General features: G+C 48.3%; 1 protein-coding gene across 1 annotated transcript in view; it reads right to left on the bottom strand.

Annotated features, from left to right (window-relative positions):
* Nucleotides 1–15,432: 15,432 nt before the first annotated feature.
* Nucleotides 15,433–22,523, bottom strand: part of HS1BP3 (HCLS1 binding protein 3) — a 55,385-nt gene continuing 48,294 nt past the window's right edge. Inside the window, exon 7 of the mRNA XM_033437392.2 lies at nt 15,433–17,502. Within this exon, the coding sequence (XP_033293283.1) occupies nt 17,469–17,502 (34 nt within the window). The 3' untranslated portion in view covers nt 15,433–17,468. The remainder of the gene's footprint in view (nt 17,503–22,523) is intronic.

Here is a 22,523-nt window from a genome sequence, read left to right as displayed (position 1 = left end):
GGATGTCCAGCTAGCATGGAGATCAGGGTCCTTCACTCCTGATCTCAGCGGCTTCCCACAGTTCCTTGCCAGGTGGGCTTCCTCAACACAGCAGCTTACTCCATCAAGCCGGCAAGGAGAGGCTCTCCGCCCAGGAAGGACCCGGTCCCTCTTTTAAGGGCATTTGCCCAATTAAGCCAGGCCCACACAGAATAATCTCTGCTTTGATTAACTCAGAATCAGCTGATTAAGAATCTTAGTGACACCTACAAAATCCCTTCACCTTTGCTGTATTCTATGAGGCAGGAGGCCCACCCTCACCCAAGGGCAGGGAATTATGGACTGAACACAGAGTGGGGAATCATGGGGCCACCCTTAGAGTCTGTCCACCAACCTGCCTGACTGCCTTCCTGAAGGGAGAAGCCTCAGGCAGCGCAGAGCAGCTCCCGGGAGATACAGCTTTCCCAGCGCAGGTGGGGCAGGGCAGGGCTCCGAACCTCCAGAGGGAGGGCCGCAGGGATGGTGCTGGAGTGCTTGGCTGCCTGAGGTGTGGAGGAGGCTAGGAGAGAAGGATGGATGGGGAAAGAGGTGCTGGCGGGAGGACTGCCCTCTCAGGCAGCTTGAATAAGCGAGGAAATGGTAGAGCATCAGGCAAGGGTGTTGTCTGCCGATGCCCCGGGATGGTCACTGAACTTCTCTCATTTTCCAGCTGAGAGGGCCCCAGAGATGGGCCCCCCTCCCCCCCACACATCAGCCTCTTTTTCTGCTCCTGCCACCCCTGCCATCAGGGGACCCGCCCACCCCCACTCCACTCAGCTTTCACAGTCTCCCAAGAGGTCAGCTAAGGGGCGGCTGGGAGGGCGCTGTATGTCCCCACAGAGGGACAGTGGGAGGATTGTCACTGGGCAGACATGACCTCAGTCTGCTGGGCTCAGCTCACCCTGCTCCAGGGAGGAACACTGTCAGATAGAAACAAGCACCCACTGTGCTGGGTCTCCTCCTGCAGCTGGGTTCAGACCAGGCAGGGACCCTGTTGGCAGGGTCAGAACCTCCAGCGTCTGTGCCCTGGCCTGGGATCCTGCGCTTCAGGCCTCTGTGCCCTACTGAGAGGCAAGGCATGAGGAGCTGGTGGCCCGGGCAGGCGTGAGCCCTGCATCTGGGGTCCTGCCCTGCTGTCCCACCCACCTCCCTCCCAGTTCTTGAGAACTTCCGCGTGCCCTGCTTCTGTACCCCACCTTTGATCCCTCTGTGCCTGCCAAGCTGTGGGCTGGATGGGGTACCTGCCTAACTTGACCGGGCCAAGGAGGAGTCCCAGCCCCGTGCCATTCACCAGAGCCTGGACCCTGGGCCTGCCTCAGTGTCTGCCCACGTTCTGGCTTACCTGCCACACTTGGTCTAACCTGAGAGCTCCCAGGGCCAGCTCCTCCCCCCAGAACCAAGACCCTCAGTCACCCCCAGTCTCTGCTCATACCCCAAGCAAGCAAGACTTTGAGAGCAAGGTTAATGCAGTCACGGGAGGGCTCTGGCCTTGTGGCTACCCTCTGAGCTGTCCTGAGCCCTGCCCTCTCACACCCCGGGCCTTGGTATCTGCCCATCCGTTGCATTTCACCTTTATACGCAAACCACAGAAACCAACTTGGGCTAACTTACTGAGAAAAGGATTTTCATGGAAAGATATCAGACAGCTCACTGGATTAGCAGGAGGCTGGAGAACCAGGCTGGGAACAAGCAGGAGCCAGGGGTTGAGGACAGCTGGACAGTGTGCAGACAGTGTGCCGGGACCTGCCCCCCTGGATGGACACTGCCGGAGTTTCCAGTCCTTCCAGCCTCTCTCTGAAGCCTCACATCGCTCCCTCCAGAGTCAAAGCCCCACGGAGAAGGGTTTGACTTGTCAAGCGCGAGTCCCAAGCATCACTCTAGCCCAGGGGCGAGGTGAGGACGAGGACAGCAGTCCACCATCATCTTCCACGGTGGGAGGAGGCGCGCTCAGCTTCCTCGGGAGGCCCTCCACCAGAGGAAGGGCATGGGCACCGGCAGCCTCGGGTTAGCTGTCCATCCTGGCCATCATGACACGGGGGCCCAGCAGTGGCAGCGCACCAGACCAGGCCATAGGGGTCTCAGGGAGACTGGAAGGCAGGTCAGTCTTTGGAATTGGCAAGGCACTTTTCCATATATGGTGACGGTGAGTGACTGTGCCTTGTCTAGTCCCAGAACTGGGCCCTCCACCAAGCTGCCCAGGTCTCTACTTCAGGCCAAAGGTCTTGCGTCTCTGACCTGTGTTCCATTACTTGGAATTTCTGACTTTGTCCATATTTGGTACCTGGCTTACAGACTTAGGCTTAACCAGTGTTTTGCTCCTGTAGCAAATGGCCACCCTCAGAGCCATCAAATGAGGGATTTCTTCTGTGATTTTAAGAGATTCCTCATTAAATTGCTTGGTGGCAATGAATAAGGATACAGCGCTCTATCCCCAGAGAATCCCTGCCCTAGGCTGGACCAGGCTGGGGGTGAGTAACCCAGAACTCCACCCTCCGAGTTGCTGCCCTTGAAAGTAGCCAGCATCCCGGAAGGCTATGCTGGGAGGCCAAGGACTCCCGGCCCAGCGCAGTCAGCCGGAGACTATTCTCTCAGTCCCCGATCCAGAGGCATCTCCTCTCTTCCACTGCTCAGGGGATGCGCCTGGGAAAGGCTAGGGTGCCTGTCCCCATCTCCCACCACTGCTGACTCAGCCTGCTTGCTCTGTGGTCTGAGCGTTGAACCTGAGCATGGAATGGGATCCCTGAGCACTCCCTCCACCCCTGCACCACCGCCCCCAACGCCAGAAGGCTCTGGGGTCCGAAGCGGGGGAACAGAGCCAAGAAGCTGCAGCTGTAAGAGCTTGTTCCCTTAGAGCCTGTCCAGACCGTGCCGCGGCAGCTCAGACACTCAGAAGGAGCAGAGGCCCTCCAGGGCTTCTTGGCTTGGCCAGCTAGCTGCCCACCTTAGGATGAGGAATTTGCCCCCCAAGAGAGGGGATCAGATTGCACATTCCTGAGGCCTGAGTCACTCCAGGCTCCGGTTCAGGAATGTGTTTACACTGAGGGCCTAAGAAGGATTGCACAGGCCATGTGTACACTGAGGGCCTAAGAGGGATTGCACAGGCCATGTGTCTGTTCACTCCGTATCCGGCAGGCTAGGGGCGAAAGATGAGGGGTCCCTCAGGGATGAGGGGGGCAAAGCTGTGACCTCCAGAGCTACTGTGATGAGGCTCTGCATGGGCCCCAGAGGCCCAGAGGAGGGGAGGGCCAGACCCAGGCTGGAACCAAAGCCCTTGCCTTGTCCAGAGCTGGTTTCAACTTGATCCCATGGGACAGAGAGTGGAGAGGGGCCAGTGCAAGCAGAGCCTCCCCTGAGGTGATCTTGGGAAAGGAACTTGCTCCCCTACCATCCCCTTCTATAAAGGACAACCTCCCAGAGGGTGCAGAGGCCTTGGTGAAGCTCGGGCTGCTCCTGGCGAAACCCTCAGCGGAGTGGCTCTGAATCCTCGCCCCTCACCCCTTGCCTCCGTCCCATCCAGGGCTCTCTTTTTCTGTCTCTGACACGAGCCACCCAGCTGTGGAGACAGCCCACACACACTTCAGTATCACTGGCTGCTATCATATTCGGGTAGGCACTGTGCTAATTTCTTTAAGGTGTGGCCATATGCCCTGGTTTGCCTGGGACAGTCCTGGGATGCTGGACAATTATTAATAATGCCTCCTTTCGCTCTTAGAAGTGTCCTGGTCTGGAAGATAACTATATATTTGCCCTAATTTTATAGGTATTATTTTACTTAATCCCCACGATGCCCTACAAGTGGGGAACTGCTAAGAGCCCCACTTTACAATGCAGAAACGGAGGTTCAGAGAAGATAAATAATTTGCTCAAGGTCGTAGAGTTAAAAGTGGCAAATCCAGAAACTGTTAGTAGCTCAGTGCTGGACTTCAAAGCCATTTGCTTAGCCACAACACCGGACTTCCTCTCCTAAAATCCTTTGATGCGTTGAAGGACTGAGAATCTAGGATCTCCAAATGGTAGAGAGAGAACAACAAGTCCTGGAGTTAGCTTGGCTCTCTTCCCAGCCCCACACGTTGGCCACCTTGGCCATGATGCTTTGCTCCTTGGCAGCGACAGCTTCATTATCATCAGATGAACAAGCAGCATGACGCCACCTGTGTCCCAGACGATGCACAAGGTACGATCATCTAATCCTCACACCAGCCCTGCAAGCTGGGTGTTGGAGCCTTCCTTCCGCAGAAGGAAAACTCCCTAAGGTGGGGCAGCTTACCACCTCCGGGAGGACGCAGAGCTGGGGCTAGAACTTGGGATTCCGGCTTCGAGCTGAGGGAACTCTCCATGGTGCACAATTTTGGTGCACGCACTTCAGAAGCAGGCAACAAGGGAATGTGGCTCCAGGGGGCCCATGGCAGACAAATGGCTAAATCATGTGTTGGGACCCACAGACCCTCAAGGCCCCCAGGCATTCTGGCTGCCAAGGAGCCAGGACCATCTTGCCCAAAAGCACAGAAGTAAGCCCTTTGAGTTTGTCTGACCATACACAGATGGTCTTCACTTGCAGCTACCTTATATTGAAGAGGTTTTCGAAGAGCATTATCCTTTCTTTGGTGGGAAAGATCAGACGTCTTTTGGAACAGAGCACGGCCCCCTTGAAGGTGGAAAACAAGCCATTTCCAGAGCCCAAACCTCCCCGCTCCAGTTTCTCCACCCAGAGATCATCACACTATGTCATAGAGCCTCTTCCTGCCTCAGCATGCTGGCCTTTAGGGGGGAGCAAGAAATAAAAGCAAGCACATTCCAGATGCTCCAGGGAAAACGGGATTTGGGAAAAGGATGTTTGTTCAAAATCTACCAAAAATAGAGAGCCAAGAAGAGGAAGAGGCAACCTCTTGACCCATTTAAGAAGCTATTTCCCAGGAAGGACTTTCTAAGTAATGGACAATGTCACAAAAGGAAAAGCCAGTGGCTTTGACAGTGTAAAAATATAAAGCTTTGGTATGTTAAAAACCATCAAAAACAACCATAAAACTAACCAACACGCTCGTAAAATACATATGTCACAAATGTCACAATAGCCATGGATAAAGAGCTTATAAAACGATTTTTAAATAAATCCATCAAAACCTTGTTAGAAAAACAGGCAACAGAAGCAGATAACTGACCCCTCCAAAATTTAAAATTGCTTAATAATTATGCACGTTTCTGTTTTGTGGATAATCATGTGTTCTAATTTTGAAATACCATTATTTTCCTTTTAGATAGTGGGATTTGCTTTACTGATGTTACCATTAGCTGGTACAGACCCACGACACCAGCCCTCTCAGATCTGGGCTGCTGGTGGCATATAAATAAGCCAGGCGTACCCCTTCTAGAAACACTTTCACGGAACTTATCAAGGATATTTAACTAGAAAACTTAAATGTCTTGGAATTTCCTCCGAGGAGATAATTAGAAATTCAAACAAAAAATTATGGACAAAGGCGATCAATCAAGGAAATGTTGAATAGCAAAAATATGGAAGCCCAGATGCTCCAAAATAGGTGAGTAATTAAGTACATTACAATACAGCTCTGTGATGACGTAGCCCTTCGATACGGCATTTTTGAAGAATGTTTATGCAAAGGAAAAAGATCTATAAAATATTAAGTGAAAAAAGTAGGCTGCAAAGCAATTGTACGATCCCAATTTTAAAAAGCATATGTACATAGGAATGACACGGCCGTATAGAAACATGACAACCGTCAACCAGGTACATCTGTGGCGGGGGGAGTAAGTCGTGATGCTTTCCCCTCAGGCACAATCTCTAAAGCACGTAAGCTGGCGCTATCCCCTGTCCTCCCGAGGAAGGTAGGCATGTCATGAGACCATTTCATGTTTAAGAGGAGGGAGGTGGGGCTGGGAATGGGGGAGGAGCTTGAGGAAAGTTCCAGGGTGAGAAGAGAATGCCTGGGAAGCAAGATGTTTGGGTGCCGCCAGGGATGGTGATCCAGGTCCCAAGGTAGGTCAGAAAATGTCAGGACCAGTGGACCAAGAATAGGACCACTTTGAGGGACATGATCCAAGTGGCCAAGAGGTAAGGGGAGCCTGACCTTTGAGCTCAGGACCAGGCTTGGTCATAACAAAATGTCCCCGGCCCAGTGCCCCGGGAAGCAGGACACCTCAGAGTGGGAGTGGGAGGTATTCTCATACCAGTTCTCGGGGGCCAGATGTCTCTCCAACATGTTAAAAAAAAGAGACCAAAATATAGTTATAATAGGTGATAGGATGAAAAGTGATGTTCGTTTTCCATGTGCTTTTCTGTATTTTCCAACATTTATATAACAGGTGCTTCTTGGCCTGGCCAGCTAGCTGCCCACCTTACGATGAGGAATTTGGCCCCCAAGAGAGGGGATCAGATTGCACATTCCAGAGGCCACCAGGTCTCAGCCGTTCCCAGGCTGCGCCTACTTGAACCCCTCCCCCTTTCTGCGTGACACGATACTCACCCTGCGACAGAGCCCCTGAGTCCTGGCAAGCATGGCAGCTCCTAGCAGGGAAGAGCCTGAGGGAGGAGCACAGGGGCAGGATGGCCACCCTGGGGGCCTGAAGCCTGCCAGCCAGGCTCTGATAGTTTACAGCTGCTCTCACAATGCAGGAAGCAGAATCCAAGCCTGCCTCCATCACTGAAGAGGGATGTCTCCACGTGCCCCCGTGTCCCTGTGATGCCATCAGCCCCTCCGTCCATGGGAGCGGCCAAGGGAAGAGAAACCTTCGCCATCTTCCCAGGACAGGAAACAGCCCTCCTGTGGCACACCGTCTCCTGCTTTACGGAAAAAGGACCAAGTCTTGCTTGAAGCCACCTATCACCGCAAAGAGCTTCAGACATGAGCATGGCCACGGGCCCCCAGAGAGCCACAGCCACTCAGAATCTGGGAGCCCTGAGACTCAGAAGCTGTCCACGGATTTAATGCTGGAGGGTTTGCTGTCAGACTTCTGCCAGGCTGCACATGCGGCCTGCTGCCCTCGGGCACCTTGGAGCCACAGACTGTCAAAGGACAGCACAACCCTGGCACTGAGGCCACACTCCCACCGGAGGCTGTAGGAGAGAACGCTTCCCTGCTTCTTCCAGCATCTGTGGGTCCTGGTGTTCTTTGGCTTGTGGCGGCTGCAAACTCTGCCGCTGCGTTCACATGGCCTTCTCCTCTGTGTCTGTCCTCTGTGGGTCTCTTATAAGGATACTTACTGAATTTAGGGCCCACTTGGATAACCCAGGATGATCTTATCTCAAAATACTAATTCAATTACCTCTATAAAGACCGCATTTCCAAATAAGTTCATGTTCACAGTTCTGGGGGCTAGGATGTAGACTTATCTTTTAGCCAGGCTGGGGGCACAGTTCAACCCATGACAAGTCCTTACATTACACATCCCAAGTCTTTACACTGACCCATGAGGCTCTGCGGGATCTGGTCCCTATCCAACCTCTGCACCTCCCATCTCACCTCACAGCCCCCAGACCTCAGGCCAACAACTTCCACCCTGCGGCCCCCTGTCCTCATGCCCCAGGGCTCCAGCCCCTCCTCTAGCACACCAGGCTCGTGCCTGCCTGGACTTCACGGGTGCTGGTCCCTCCATCTGGAATGGTCTTTCCCCAGAGATCCACAGGGTTTTCTCCATCGCTTTCTGCAGGTTCAGTCAATGGTCTGTTGCTGACGGGACCTTCCCTGGCCACCTCGTCTAAACTGTGCCCCTCTCCAGAACACTTCCTCTCTCTCTCCTTCTTTATCTTTTCCAGCACTTATCACCATTAAACATACATGCATTTCACTCATTTATCTTATTTGTCAGCTGACCCCTCTACTAGAGGCCAGGGAGGTTTTTGTCAGTTTTGTTCACCGCTGTATCCAGCAGCTAGAACAATGCCAGGTACAAGTAGGTCTGGGTGGAATCAATGAATGAATGAATGAATGAATGAGTGAATGACCAAGCCTCTGCTCAGGCTGAGTCGTGAGTTCCCAGAAGCCATCGTGGAAACCCCCGGGCCATGCTGACCCCACCTTCTTTGAATTCCTGGAACGCCTAGACTCTCGTGAGGGCCCCCGCAAGCCAGCCTCTGTGTCCTTCTTTTCAATGCGTGAGTCTAGAAGTGGAGCATTGCTGGGTTAGCAAACGCTCCCTGAGCCCATCCCGAGAGTCAGCCCTGGGCCCTGGCCCCTTCCTGGTGCCTCCTCCCCCTGCCTGGCCCACTGTTGCTCTGGTCACATTCAGCCATGTGTGCACAGGGGCCAGTGCGGGAAGGGCAGGTGGGCCCTGCTGCCCCTGCCTGTCTCCAGAACTACCTTGGGGGTGGGGTGTTGGGCGGGGGAAGGTCGTCTTTCTGATGCACTGACGCCTGGGATGAGGGCCTCCCGAGGTTCAGGCCTGGCCCTGGGGCCCTGCAACACTAACTGTGGGGGGACCCCCACCTCCAAAATACAGCCCCGCACATTTTTACACATTTGGAAACCCTTGACTAATAGCACCAGGCTGCCATTTCAGAAGAGGTGGATGAGAGAGCCCTGGGCCTGGCGATAGAGGGGACACTCATTTTTCACCATGCCTCTGCTGGCAACTGGCTATGGGGCTCGCACAAGTTCCCTCCTGCTGCTGACCTCCTACTGCCTCATCTCTAATCCTGGGCACTGAACACATCAGAGATGGCTAAAATAGGTGCCTCGTAAATACTGACTCAAATAGCTCTGTTGTGGCTGCCTAGAGCACAGTGTTGAGAAGGATTCTGAGGTTCAGTCCAGGCATAAAAGGAGCTAAGCACTGTGGTCAATCAGTGATGTCTGCCACGGAGGCTGGGGAGAAGAGGGAGTGTGAAGGCATGCAAAAGCTCCATGAGATGATTTGGGAGGGTGCTACAGGTCTCTGTGAGTCTAGGGATGCCTGTGGTAGAGAGTGAATCCTGTAGAGGAGGTGAAGGGCTGGAAAAGAGTAGCTGGTGGCACCAACAATCCTTGCAGAGTGCAGATGGTGACTCGGAGGCAACGAGTGTGTGCTGCTGGCCAGGAAGTCCTCGGTGACCCGGTGGAGAGACCGCTCCTTCCCTAGGTTGGGCTGGAGCCCACTGGGCAATCAGCTGAGAGCCCTGCTCTGCATCTTGCTTCCCGTGTGGCTGTGGTACTCGGCGGCCGAGGCTGGTCTCTGGCTCAGGACTTGAATCAACAAGGCCTGGAGCCCTGGCTGGGCCTGGCCGGGGACCGTCTGCAGCTGCTGGAAGTGAGGCTTCCCCAGAACAGCTGTGGACCCCAGCACAACCCTTCCCACAGCATGATGATAGCCTCACTTTCCCACCTGTGAGGTAGAGGTCATACCCGCCGTCGATTTTTCAGCCAGGACACGTGTAGCTGTGCTTTGCAGAAAGGCAGTGACTGAGGGACTGAGTGGGGGCCACTCACCCTGGGGTAGGGCTGTGCGCACCCAGAGAAAGGGACGCCTATTCCCAGTTTGCACAAAGGTTCCCCGTGAGCCAGTGGCATCTCTGGAGTTTCACGTCACACAGAGCCACTGTCATCACCATTACAATTACTCATGCAGGTAGGCCCAGTAAGAGGGAGTCATTCCCACTCGGCCCCAGGAGAACTGCATGGAAGAGGCAGGATTTGAGCTGGGCCTCACAGGGCCATAACAACCAGTGATTCCATCCACAGCCTGTGTCTGGCGACTGACTTCTCCCAGAGGGGCTGTGGTCTGCTCTGCGCTGCTCTGGGCAGCATGACTGTTTTCCTTCCTAGCTCTATTTTTGGGTTCCTGCTGACTCTTCTGTGATATAAATGCAAATGAGACGAGACACACCAACTTCAAAGCCAAGGGAGCCAGCAGCTGAAGTCATCCCCACCGGACCCTGCTGGGCAGGGAAGGTGGGCGAGGCGATGGCCACATCTGTTCATCAGTGGCTGCCCTCCAGGGCTCGGCCAGGTAGGGAGGAGGGGCCCTGAGTCCAACAAGAGGCAGCGGCCACGAAGTAGAGCCCTGGACTAATCAGCAGGCGCTTCTAGCCTGGCTCACAGCAGATTTCTCAGGTTGCGTTTTTAACCGCTGGGAACTTAGTTCAGAGCTTTTCCTGTGTGGAGGCCCAGAATATAGAATGGAGGAAGAAGTGACCCAACTGTTCCCCCTGTCCACCGCTTCAGGGCCCTGAAGCACTCCCACCAAACCCAGGGCTCCAGTGGTTTGATGTGACCCAGATGTCTACAGCTCTTCATGACTTTCCCCTCCATCCCCCCCAACACGGCTCCAACCCCACCTCTGGCCACTCTAGCTTCTTCCTGGTCTTGTCCTGGCCCTCATATGTTTTGACACTCTCTGCTTTGTCATCCCAGAATGCCCAGTCCCTCTCCTCTTCTTCCCCCCTCCCTCCCATTCTCCTCATGGAAAACTCCTAGGCATCCTTCAAGACCCCAGTTCCTCTGAGCTTACCTGATCTCTCTCCTCCATGCTGCCCACATACACGGGCAAAGTGGTCCCTTCTTTCTCTTTGTATATTCCATCATCCCTACCATAGAAGGGTTCCTCCCACTGTGTTGAAGTACCCAGTTCTCTGTTTGTCCCCACATGTGTCTGGGCTCCTTCAGAGCCTGGTATCTTTTCATCACTGCATTCCCTGGCTAGACCCTCAAGGTGCCCCATTGGTGACTGCTTAACGCAGACCTGAGACGTCACCAGGGACCTCAGCAAACTGGACTCTGGGTGGGATGTGAACCACTTGAGTGTGTCTGGGGTCCAGCTCAGGGTCCCCCTCATAGTCACATAAAGGGGTTGAGCCTGTATCACGGCTCATCTCCACCTGAAGAGGGAGGCCCAGAGGAGGCAAGGCTGAGAGACCCACCACTCAGAGGTGCCTCATCCCCCATCCCAGGGCCCCTGGGCTCCCTCTATGTTCATGGCATGGCCTTAGAAACATGGGATCCACAGACCGTGAGCAGCACGAGGCCCTTGGCCTCAACCCCAGTCATTTTCCCCCAGCCCAGAAGTAAATGAGCTTTGGTTCCAGCACTCTGGCGCAAAGGGTCACTTCCTGGGCCAAGGTAGCCACGGCAGCATCATCTCTCCCTGCCCCGCATCCTTCCCCAGCAGCCTTGGACTAGCGAAGTGTCCTCCTAAGCCCAGATCTTGTCTAAATTTACCGTTTCAGGCTAAGGAAAGTCTCGTGCTGGGTTTTGAGCGCTGGCCAGCTTTCCAGGAGTCCGGGGCAATCTTGGATCTGCCGCTGACTTGCTAGGGGTTTCAGCAAGACCCCGAGCCTTCTGTCTCCATTTTCTCAGCTGCAAAAGAAGGAAGTTGATTTTGATGAGAGGTGATCAAAAAAGGATATAGGCAGCTTAGGGATTCCCCAGACATTAGAGTCCTTTTGCCAAACAAAATACTTTGCCTGGAGAAAACCTCTCTGATTGATTTTTTTATGTCAAAACTCTGGGCAAGAGTCTTTGCTTGAGAAAAAAAAATTAAGATTCTCATTGATTAAAAAAAAGTCCTAAAAACTACTGGATTTGATTCTATGCATTGAGATACCTGAACAGTTTGCACTGAAACTGTGGTAGGTTCTCAAAGGTTAGGACTGGGTGAATTCAAGGGAAGAGAGCTGCTGTCCATTTTCCAGCCCATAAACTGTTGTTGTTGTTCTCATGACACTTATTATCTTTCCCAGGCATGGCTAGAGGTCCTGCCAGTCTCCTTAGCAGGGGCTTCAATGCCTCAATGCCTGGAGCAAGGCTTGGCCCCAGGTGGTTAGGGAGACAAAAATGGAGACCCCCGAGGTCCCCCACTTGGTGTGAAGTAGGTGTACCAGGAAGGCCTCTTTCCACCCTATACTTGTCTTCAATGTCGGAATTTCTCTCATGTAAGACTAACTGCTTCGAATATATCATTGTGCAATTTAAACTCTTCTTTTAAACCTCCCTCTTCCTTCTCCAGGGGGTACTGAGATAGTCTGCTGAACTTCTCCCTGGCGCCCTGGATGCCTGGGAGGGAGGGAACTGATGCTGGGGAGGAAAGTTGCGGGGTGGGGAGTGGCGGGAATGGGTAGGGGGTGGAAATCCAAATGGGCCCAGGAACCCAAAGTTGGAGCACTGTCCCTTGGGGCCTGCGGTCTGCTGGAGAGATTGCTAAACCTGGTAGAAAAGTTTCTATTTTTCAGCTTAGACTCCTGGTATCCAATCCAGGCCAGTAGCAGAGGCTGTTTGGGTTCTGAAACAGGAAATGGGGAAAGAAGATGGGGGGAATGCCACAGCCCAGGGCTGCGTGAGGACACAGCAGTGCCGGCACGTCCCACACTCCCTGCCACCCTGGGGCCAGGGAAGTACATCCTGTGTGGGCAGTCCTGCCAGCCACTGCGAGTCACCTGGACTCATGCCCAGTTGGGGACATGGGTCTGCGTCACCCTAGCTGTTCTAGCCACCCAAGTCAAACAAATAAGATTTGGGTACTTTAAAGTCAGATTTGGATATCTACCAAACCAGGACTCTGTCTCAGGGAAGAGAGCTGGGATTGGAGACAGAGGCCAAAGGGGCTTTGTGCCTCCTCTGCAATGTTCTATTTTGTTTTTTTTATTTTTTCAAGGAAAATGTATTCATGGACTACTTGGGTAATAATAATAATGTGTATTATTTTTTTAAAGACCAAACCTAAAAAACATACTGTAAAAATATCAATTGTCCTACAAGAGATGTTCCTTTCAGAGCTGTGGGTGGGGATTGCTTGGCTCAGACAGTGCTCCTGACTTGCCAGATGGTCTGGAATCAGACCTGGCTCCTTGGGCCTCGGTTTCTCCATCTGTATGAGGGGGAGGTGGACCCGATAGTCTCCGACGTTGTTCAGCCCTGACATCAGGTAACAAGAAGCTTTGCTGGGTGGCTGGGTTGCGCAGGGCCTTCTCTGATCTGAGAGAGTTCACTTCAGAAGCAGAAGCTTGGGCCATCGTTTGGGAGTGGTCCCAGGTCTGTGGGGTGACAGCAGAGCAGCCCTGGGGCTCTGTGGACAGGTGAGCTGAGCTGCCTTCCTGGGGAGAGTTTTGCCAGGCCCCAGAAAGCCTTCAGAGTCCCCAGGCCTCAGGGCAGTCAGACCAAATGCTGGCATCACGGCAGGGTTAGTCATGTCTCTCTCTGAGTTTGGGATTGAACAGCCGTGACCTGAGTGTGTCATTAAGACAGAGATGGTCTGGTTAGGGACGTTGGCCCAGTGACCCTACCCCCGGCACCAATCACTATGACAACAGCTCAATAGGGTCCCAAGGGCCTAAGAATCCTGCTTCTACCGAGACCGAAGTTGGCTGAGGTCAGACAAAGAGGGATTAATAGAGCCGTGTTCTCATTAAGCCACAAAGCGCCATTATTACCAGTTGCAACAGCCCCACCGAGAAATGCATCATGCTTTCAAGTCACAGAGAGCCCAGTACACTAAAGAGAATGGTTCCAGCGCCAGCCTCAAAGTCACCCTGAGAGCAGAATCAGAGGAGGAAGAGAAAAACTAGAAAAAAGCCAAGTGTCCAACAGATGGTTACATAAAGCATGGGACAGCCGAACGATAGCACAGATTGCAGTCATTCAAATGACGATGTCCATTATATTTATTACATTAAAGTCCTCATGATTGACAGAAACAAGGTCACGAAACTGTCAATAAGATGCCATTTTTGTAAAAAAAAAATATATATATATATATGTATGTACCCAGTAAAAATATAGAAGAAAATATTTCAAAACATTAGCAGTGATTATCTTTGAAAAGTGGGATCATGTGTAATTTTCCTTCTTTTGTTTTATCTGCATTTTCTCTGAGGAACATACAGTTCTCTTGTACTTCTAAAAACTTTATTTTCTTAAAAATTGGTTCAGAGAATTAGAGGGTGTTCATTCCTTCCCTCTGTAATCAAACTTCAGTTAATAAAACTCATGAGGGGGCTTTGTTTTGGAGAATCAAGTTTTCTTGATAACTAATATTTTATTAATTCAAGAACAAATATTTTTTTAAAATGTTTACATCAACCAGTATATGAGAAAGTTATTCTAAACAACACCATATCCTCATGCCTTCTTACAACAGAGTACAATGAAAAGAATTTATCATTAACTTCATCATTGTAAAGGGTCCAAATTCTAACTTATTTTATAATAGGCTGATCTTCAGGGCTGTTGAGTGAGCGGAAGTATTTGTGCCTACATTAAATGGCCTCAGATTACTCAGTTTATTGTGTATTTAGATTTGCTTTTTATAATTTTTCAATGTCTTCCACTGCTGATGAATTGGCAGTCTCAGTAACCCACCTGTGGCAACTCTTTTACACTGTTTTTAATTTGGGGCTTCTAATCTACTGTCATCTTGATAAAAACACATATATTTGTTAGAAGTGTGAGTTAACTAAGAGAACATAGATCTGAGCGAGGGCTTCACGGGTGGAGGCATTGACAAGCTGAGATCCAGAGTGGGGAGGGGTTCAAAATTAATGGCTCTTGTAGGCTGGGGTTATATCACGTAATATCACGTAAGTCGTGTTAAAGACTTTGAACTTTATTCCGAGGGCCATTGGGAGCTATTGAAGGATTTCAAGAAGGGAAGGGAAGTGCTCATATTCGTGTTTTTAAAAGATTACTGCAACAGGGACAATTTCATGTATGGCGGAACTGTTGTCAGGAAGAGATGTGGATCTGGAAACAGAAAGGGAAGGAAATTGGGCTGTGAAGAGATAGTTTATTGGGGATTTTATACATGTGCTCTCTTCTAGTTGATAACCCAAACATATTCTCCCTTTAAAAGAAGCCATAGGAGAAATTTGTTTCCAGACTCTGTGCCAGGAGAAGTAATGCTTCCCCTAAGATACAGATATATTTTTATCTCATGGGCCTGTGAATCTTATAAATAATTGCATTTTCCTCTTTGCTTTGGTCACTAGGAGGCTCTACATATGTAATTCTACACACTGGCTTTACCCTTGGCTTCATTTCTGATACATAGTTTCCTTTTGCCTAGAATTTTTTATTTATGGTATCCTTTTGTATTATTTGAATTTTCATAGGTGGCATCAAATTACTTTTGGAATGAAGTGGAGTATAATAAAAGAATTATTTAAAAGTCTGAGCTTGAAAAAATATGAAAAGAATCAATATCTCTTGCTATTTTGGTATGGCCATATTTCTCTATGTTAAATATTGCTTTAAAAAGCTGGGAAGTCCATGACACCAAAAGTATAAACTGCCAAAGAAAAACTAGATAAGTTGGATTTCATAAAACCTTAAAACTGTTATGCTTCAAAGGACACAATGAAAGAAGAGAAAAGATAGCCCACCAAATGAAAGAAAATATTTGCAACTCATTAGCAAGGGACTTGTATCTAGAATATATAAAGAACTCTTAGGACTCAATAATAAAAAATATAAAACCCAATAAAAATGGGCAAAAGGTCTGAATAGACATTTATTGAAAGAAGATATAAAATGGCCAATAAGCACATGAAAAGATGCTTGGTATCATTAGTTATCAGGGAAATACAAGACAAAACTATAATGAGATATCACTTCATATTCATGAGGATGGCTATAGTCAAAAAGACAGATATTAACAAGTTTTGGGGAGGCTGTGGAGAAAGCAGAACCTTCATACACTGCTGGCAAGATTGTGAAATGGTGTATCTACTTTGGAAGACAGACTGGCAGTTTCTCAAGAAGTTAAACATAGAATTACCATATGATCCAGCAATTCTACTCCTAGGTATACACCCAAGAAAAATAAAAGCATGTCTGTACAAAAACTTGTACATGAATCTTCATAGAAACATTATTCAGAATAGCCAAAAGGTAGAAACAACCCAAAAGTCCATTAACTGACGAAGAGATGAACTGTGATATAACCATACAATGGAATATTATTTGGCCATTAAAAGGAATGAAGTAGCATGATACAAGCTACAACACAGATGAGTTCTGAAAACGTTATGCTAGTGGGAAGAAGCAAGCAATAAAAAGCCATATATTTGTATTCCACTGATATTAAATGCCCAGAATGGGCAAATATAGACAGAAAATAGCTTAATGATTGCTTAGGGCTGGAGGGGCTGTGGGGATTGGACTGTGATAGCTAAGGGCTATGGGCTTTCTTAGCTGCTGAAAATGTTATGAAATAGATTGTGGAGGTGGTTGAGCCACTCTGTGAATGTAATGAAAACCACTCAACTGTACACTTTAAATGGGTGAATTAGGCAGCGTGTGAATTATTTCTCAATAAAGCTGTTTAAAAAAATCTGCGGAGTCGCCGTGCTTGGTCCACTCAGTAGACTGAGTTAGTTAGTTAACGGGAACCCAGGTCTACGTGGCAGCACAGAGATGGGTTCAAACTCCAGCTCAGCCACTTCCCAGCCATGCAACCTCCTCAGACAAATAGCCTCGTCTCCCTAAAATGGAGACAGTGATATGTGATGCACGGTGGGCTTGTGTTGGGTGGAAGGGTGCTGGCAACTCAGTAGTAACTGAATATATTGCTCCCCAGAGGGCCCTCCAAGGCCCCCGGCCTCAGAAGGTGCTAAACGTCCTAAATGAGTGGGACTTGCCGTCTCTTCATGACAATTGACTGTCACTGGCTTTGCTGATGTTTAAATAATTCACCAGACTTTACAGGTCCGAGAAATTCAGGGAGCATGTTGGAGGGCAGGAGTGTAGCTGGGGCTGGCCCAGAGTGGGACTGGGTCTTGTTGCCTCGGGGATGGCCTGAGAGGAGCTGTCACTGGTACCCCCAGTGGTCATGTAACGGCTTGACTCTCAGCTGAGGAATCAATAGCTTTTCAGTCTATACCCTGCACCCTGCTTCTCTCAGCTTGTGTACAAGCCACGCTACTTTTAAACAATCCCCAGAGACAGCCCTGGATCTGCAGTTCTTAGTCATAAAATCACAGAAAGTCAGTTCCAGGCCCCCTCACGTTCAAGACACGGAGACTGAGGCACAGAGACGTGCAGGCCAGGCTGGAGGGCCTCTTCATCTCACTTCTCTGGAGGATTCAGAAGCATTTATTGAGCCCCTCCAGTGTGCTACACTCTGCGCCACGGTTCACGTGCATCCCCTCACTTAATCCCAGCAACACACTTATGAGGTAGATATTATTTCTCCCTTTTACAGATGAGAACACAGGGAGTAAGGTCAAGGTCACGCAGAGAGTAAGCAAACTGGATTCAAACCCAGTTTGTCTGATGCCAAAGCCCATGCTCGTTCTCCTGGAACGAGTCCCCCAATTTCTCCACTTCAGAAGCAGAGCAGGTCACAGAGAACAGGGGTCTCCTCCACCCCCATCCCCTAAGAGGGACTCTGCTCCCAGACTCCGGACTGTCAGGACATTCTTGGGCACCGCCTGGCTGTGCTGCCTGCTCTCCTGCCCGCCTCACTTTTGCTCATTTCCCCCTCCAAATGCTGGATTCTCTGCAGCTCAGCCGCCTCCGGTTTGACCCTCTCTAAACACGAGCTTGGGAGCTTCTACTTAAACTCCTGTGGGAGAAAAGGAGAAAGAATTAGGGATGCTCCCAGTCGTAAGCCTTGAGTCTATCTCTCAGGATGCATTTTGTTGCCAAAGAAAATGAAACAGATGTCTTGGCAATAGTTTCAAATGTTTCCTGCCAAACCAGGGGAGAGCTTGTCTTCAGTTTAGATGCAGCCATGAAAGAGAAGTCGCAGCCCTTATCATTCCCAGGAAACATGCAAACACACACGGGCTTCTTCAACCTGGGAGGCCTGCACTCCCAGCAGCCTCTCTCAACCCGAATCAGCATCAGCTGTGCAAGCATGCTGCCTTCCATCCTCCACTGCCCCCCAGGTTTCACATCACCCCCAGTTCCCCATCATCTGGTGACTCCTGGGCCTCTTGGCCTGGCAGGGCAAGGCCACCTTCCTTGCTGGGCTTGTTCCCCATTATGTCCTAGATACACTTGTGCGTGTGTGTGTGTGTGTGTGTGTGTGTGTGTGTGTGTGTGTTGTAAAATACACACGATGTAAAATTTACCATTTTAAAGTGTACAATTCTGTGGCATTTCATACATTCACAATGTTGTGTAATCATTACCAGCATCTACTTTCAGAAGGTTTCATCACCCTGAAAGGAAAGCCCATACTCATTAAGTAGTGATTCTCTATTCCCCCTGTCCCCAGCCCCTGGCAGCCTCAAATCTGCTTTCTGTCTCTTTGACTTTTCCTGTTCTGGGTATAGAACATAAATGGTACCATATAACATGTGGTCTTTTGTGTCTAGTTTCTTCCGCTCAGCTTAATGTTTTCAAGGGTCTTCCATCCTGGAGCATGTATCAGTATTTCATGTGCTGAGACTTTATGGCTGAATAATATTCCATTGTGTGGATATACACACAGTGTATATTTTGGTTTTCATTCAACAGTTGATGGACACTTGGGTTGTTTTCTATCTTTTAGCTATTGTGAGTGGTGCCTCTATGAACATGCTTGTACAAGTTTTGTTTGAAAATCTGTTTTCAATATGGGGGGCGTATACCTAGGAGTAGAATTGCTGGATCTTAGGCTAATTCTGCGTTTTAACTTCTTAGAACAACCAAACTTTTTTTTGACAGCAGGGCACCATTTTACATTCCCACCAACAGTTTATGATGGTTCAAATTTCTCCATATCTTCATCAACACTTGTTATATTCCAATTTTTTTAAAAATTATAGCCATACTAGTGAGTAGGAAATGGTATGTCATTGTGGTTCTGCTTTGCATTTTCCGGCTGGCTAACGACGTGGAGCATATTTTCATGCACTTGGCCATTGGTACATCTTTTTTGGAGAAATGCTTATAGAAGTCCTTTGTGAGTTTTAAAATGGAGTTATTTTATTTTTGAGTTGTAAAAGTTCTATATATAACCTGGATACTAGACCATTATCAGATAGATAGTTGGCAAATACTTTCTACCATTCTCTGAGTTGACTTTTTACTCTCTTTTTTTTTTTTTTTTTTTTTGCGGTACGCTGGCCTCTCACTGTTGTGGCCTCTCCCGTTGCGGAGCACAGGCTCCGGACGTGCAGGCTCAGCGGCCATGGCTCACGGGCCCAGCTGCTCCACAGCATGTGGGATCTTCCCGGACCGGGACACGAACCCGTGTCCCCTGCATCGGCAGGCGGACTCTCAACCACTGCGCCACCAGGGAAGCCTGACTTTTTACTCTCTTGATGGTATCCTTTGAAGCACAAATGTTTTAAATTTTGATGAAGTTCAATTTATTTTTTCTTTTGCTGCTTGTGCTTTTGGTGGCATATCTAAGAATCCATGACCAAATCCAAGGTCATGAAGATCAATCCCTACATTTTTTTCCAAGAGTTTTACAGATTTACCTCTTATATTTAGGATTTTGATCCATTTTGAGTTAATTTTTGTACATGGTGTGAGGTAGGGTCCAACATCATGCATTTGCATGTGGATAGCCTCTCTGGCACCATTTGTTGAAAGGACTGTTCTTTCTAAATTGAATGGTCTTGGCACCCTTATCAAAAATGAAATGACCATAGATATATGGGTTTATTTCTTGTCTCTCAGTCCATTCCATTGATCTATATGTCTATTTTTGTCCCAGTACCATACTATTTTGATTATTGTAGCTTTGCAGTAAGTTTTGAAATCAGGGAGTGTGAGTCCTCCAACGTTGTTCTTATTTTTCAAAATTGCATTAGCTATTCAGGGTCCCTTGGAATTCCATATGAATTTTAGGGTTAGTGTTTCCATTTTTATAAAAACAATCATTGAATCTGTAAATATATTCTATATATATATATATAGAATATATATATTCAATCTGAATATATATATATTCAATATATATATTGAATCTGTAAATATATATAAAAAACAATCATTGAATCTGTAAATACTTGGTGAGTATTACCATCTTAACAATATTGTCTTCTAATCCATGGACATGGGACGTTTTTCCATTTATTATTTCCATCTTCTTTTATTTTTTTCAGCAATGTCTTATAGTTTTTGTGTACAAGTCTTGCACTTCCTTGGTTAAATTTATTTCTAAGTATTTTGTTGTTTTCAATGTTATCATCTACGGAATTATTTTCTTAATTTCCTTTTCAGATTGTATATAGAAATACAACTGATTTTTGTATGTTAATCTTTTATCTTTCAACTTTGCTGAATTCATTTTTTAGCTATGATAGTTTTTTTGGTGGATTCTTTAGGCTATTTTATATATAAGATCATGTCATCTGCAAATATAGTTTTATTGCTTCTTTTCCAATTTGGATTTGCTTTATTTCTTTTTCTTGCCTAATTGTTCTGGCTAGAACTTCCAGGACAAGGCTGAAAAGAAGTAGTGCAAGTGAGCATCCTGTCTTGTTCCTGACTTAGCGGGAAGCTTTCAGTCTTTCACCAAGTGCTCTCTTGACTCTCATTGGCTCATCTGCCCACTCTGTTCAGGGTGTCTGACTCCTTGCCCTCACCCACTCTGCTGCCCCAAGGGAAACCACTCTTCAGCCTTTGTCACATCCTCCAGTTCCCACCTCTGCCCTCTGCAATACAGTGAATTTCCCCATCCTTCAAATCAAGAGTTTTTTGAGGAGTTCTCTGAATCTCACCCATGTGGCCCCAAATAGTCAATGTCTCTCCTCCTTGGCCTTCTCCCTCAGTCCTGACCACGAAGGAGACAGGAATAAACCTCATAAATGCTGGGGTCTTGAAAAGCACCTGTTTTCCAAGAGCCTGAGAGGTTGGGCTTGCTGAAAAGAGCTATGTCTGGGCCTGCCTTGCCACAGGAAAAACAGATCACCAATTCCTGCTGGCCCAATTGGCAGGAGCCCAGAGAGAACCAATTGCCATCCAAGAGGCACAGGTGTTCCAGGGTACCTGTTCCATAGCAGGTAGAGCCTGCCAACTTGGCATGGAAACCCTTGTTTGTGGGTTGGACCCTTTGCTCTCTTAGCTGAAGGGGAAACCTGTCAGTGCCCACCCTGATGCCCATGCCCATGAGGCCAAGCACCTCTGTAAAGACAATAGCTTGAGCCACAAAAAAGCATGCTTGGAACATAAATCCAGAGACAGAAGCCAGGCAAGCCCAGGATCATGAGCTCCTTTGGCTAAGGTGAGGTCATATCCTCATGGGAGCTCTCAGCCTCTCTGAGACCAGGCTAGAGGCGGCTGGGGACCCTCAACCACAACTGACATTAAACAATTCCCAGAACTGCACAAAACCATCGTGACAGTGGGAGTTTTACAATCCCCCCTCAGGGTCAAGTGCATCCAGAGTAAATAGGGATACAGAATTCTGAAAAACATAATTAATACTTTCAAAATTTTATATATATATATATATACATATATACATATATATATGTTCCACAAATAGAATAAATATTTTAAAATATCTGTTGAACATTTAAAATTTGGTTATATCCTAGATGCCAAGGAAGATTTTTAAATTACAGAAATAGCAGTCATTTAGATTCCCATTCTCAGATCATAATGCGATAAGACTAGAAATGAATTACAAAGAGATTGGAAACTTGGAAACAAGTTTCTAAAACTTGGAAACAAAAGCACAAACATACCAACACTACTAGTATGTAAAATAGTTTTTCAGTTTTAAACAGGAACTAAAACTACAAATTTAACTTCTTGAAAATTAACTAAAATGAGAACATTATGTGATAAAATCTGTGGGAGGGGGCCAATACTCTTCTAGAGGAAATTCTGTAGCTTAAGTGTTTTTAAAATTAACAACTAAAAGGAAAATAAATTAAAAATGTGATTTAAAAAAACTGAAAGGAGAAATGGATAAAGTTAAAATAGAAATGAATGAATTAGATGGAAAAAATAGTAAAATAGATCTTTAAAACCCAAAACTGGTTCTTTGAAAAGATGAAGAGGATAAATTTCTGATGAATATAACCAATTAAAAAGAGAGAAAAACCCTAGAAATGAAAATTAGACTATAACCACAAACATGTTGATAACTTTTAAAGTTATAAGAGAGTATGTTATATATTTGAAATCTGGATGGAGTGGACAATTTTCTAGAAAAATATAAAGGATCAAAACTAATTTGAGGGGGCAGAGTCAAGATGGCAGTGTGGGAAGACATGGAGTTAGCGTCTCCCCACAAGTAGGGCACCTTCTGGACACTGATGGGGAACCCCAATGCCCAAGTAGACGGGAAGAACCCCCAAGCAAACTGGTAAGACGTCGGGGGACTGAGTGGGGAGGAGAAGTGGAGGCTGGACAAGACCAGCGCCCTTGAGGGGTGGCTGAGAGGGGCAGGGGTTCCCACACCTGGAGGGACCCTCGTGGTCTTGGATCAGGGGTGAGCTTGCCCAGCGATTCCCCTGCCCATTCAGCCAAGGAAGTCTGCCCTGCTCTCCAGCCTAGGCCCTCAGAGGTCCCCTCTGGGCTGGGTTGGTCCTGGGGGCATAGGAGGGAGGCCAGGAGAGGCAGGCGGGAGGGGTCCTCCAGGATGGGAGGAGCAGGAGAGGAGTGGAGGGGGTTTGCCACATCCACTAAGGCCTA

This window comes from Orcinus orca, chromosome 13, assembly GCF_937001465.1.
Source record: "Orcinus orca chromosome 13, mOrcOrc1.1, whole genome shotgun sequence".
In the NCBI taxonomy this organism is placed as follows: domain Eukaryota; kingdom Metazoa; phylum Chordata; class Mammalia; order Artiodactyla; family Delphinidae; genus Orcinus; species Orcinus orca.
This window is presented reverse-complemented; position numbering and strand designations above follow the sequence as displayed.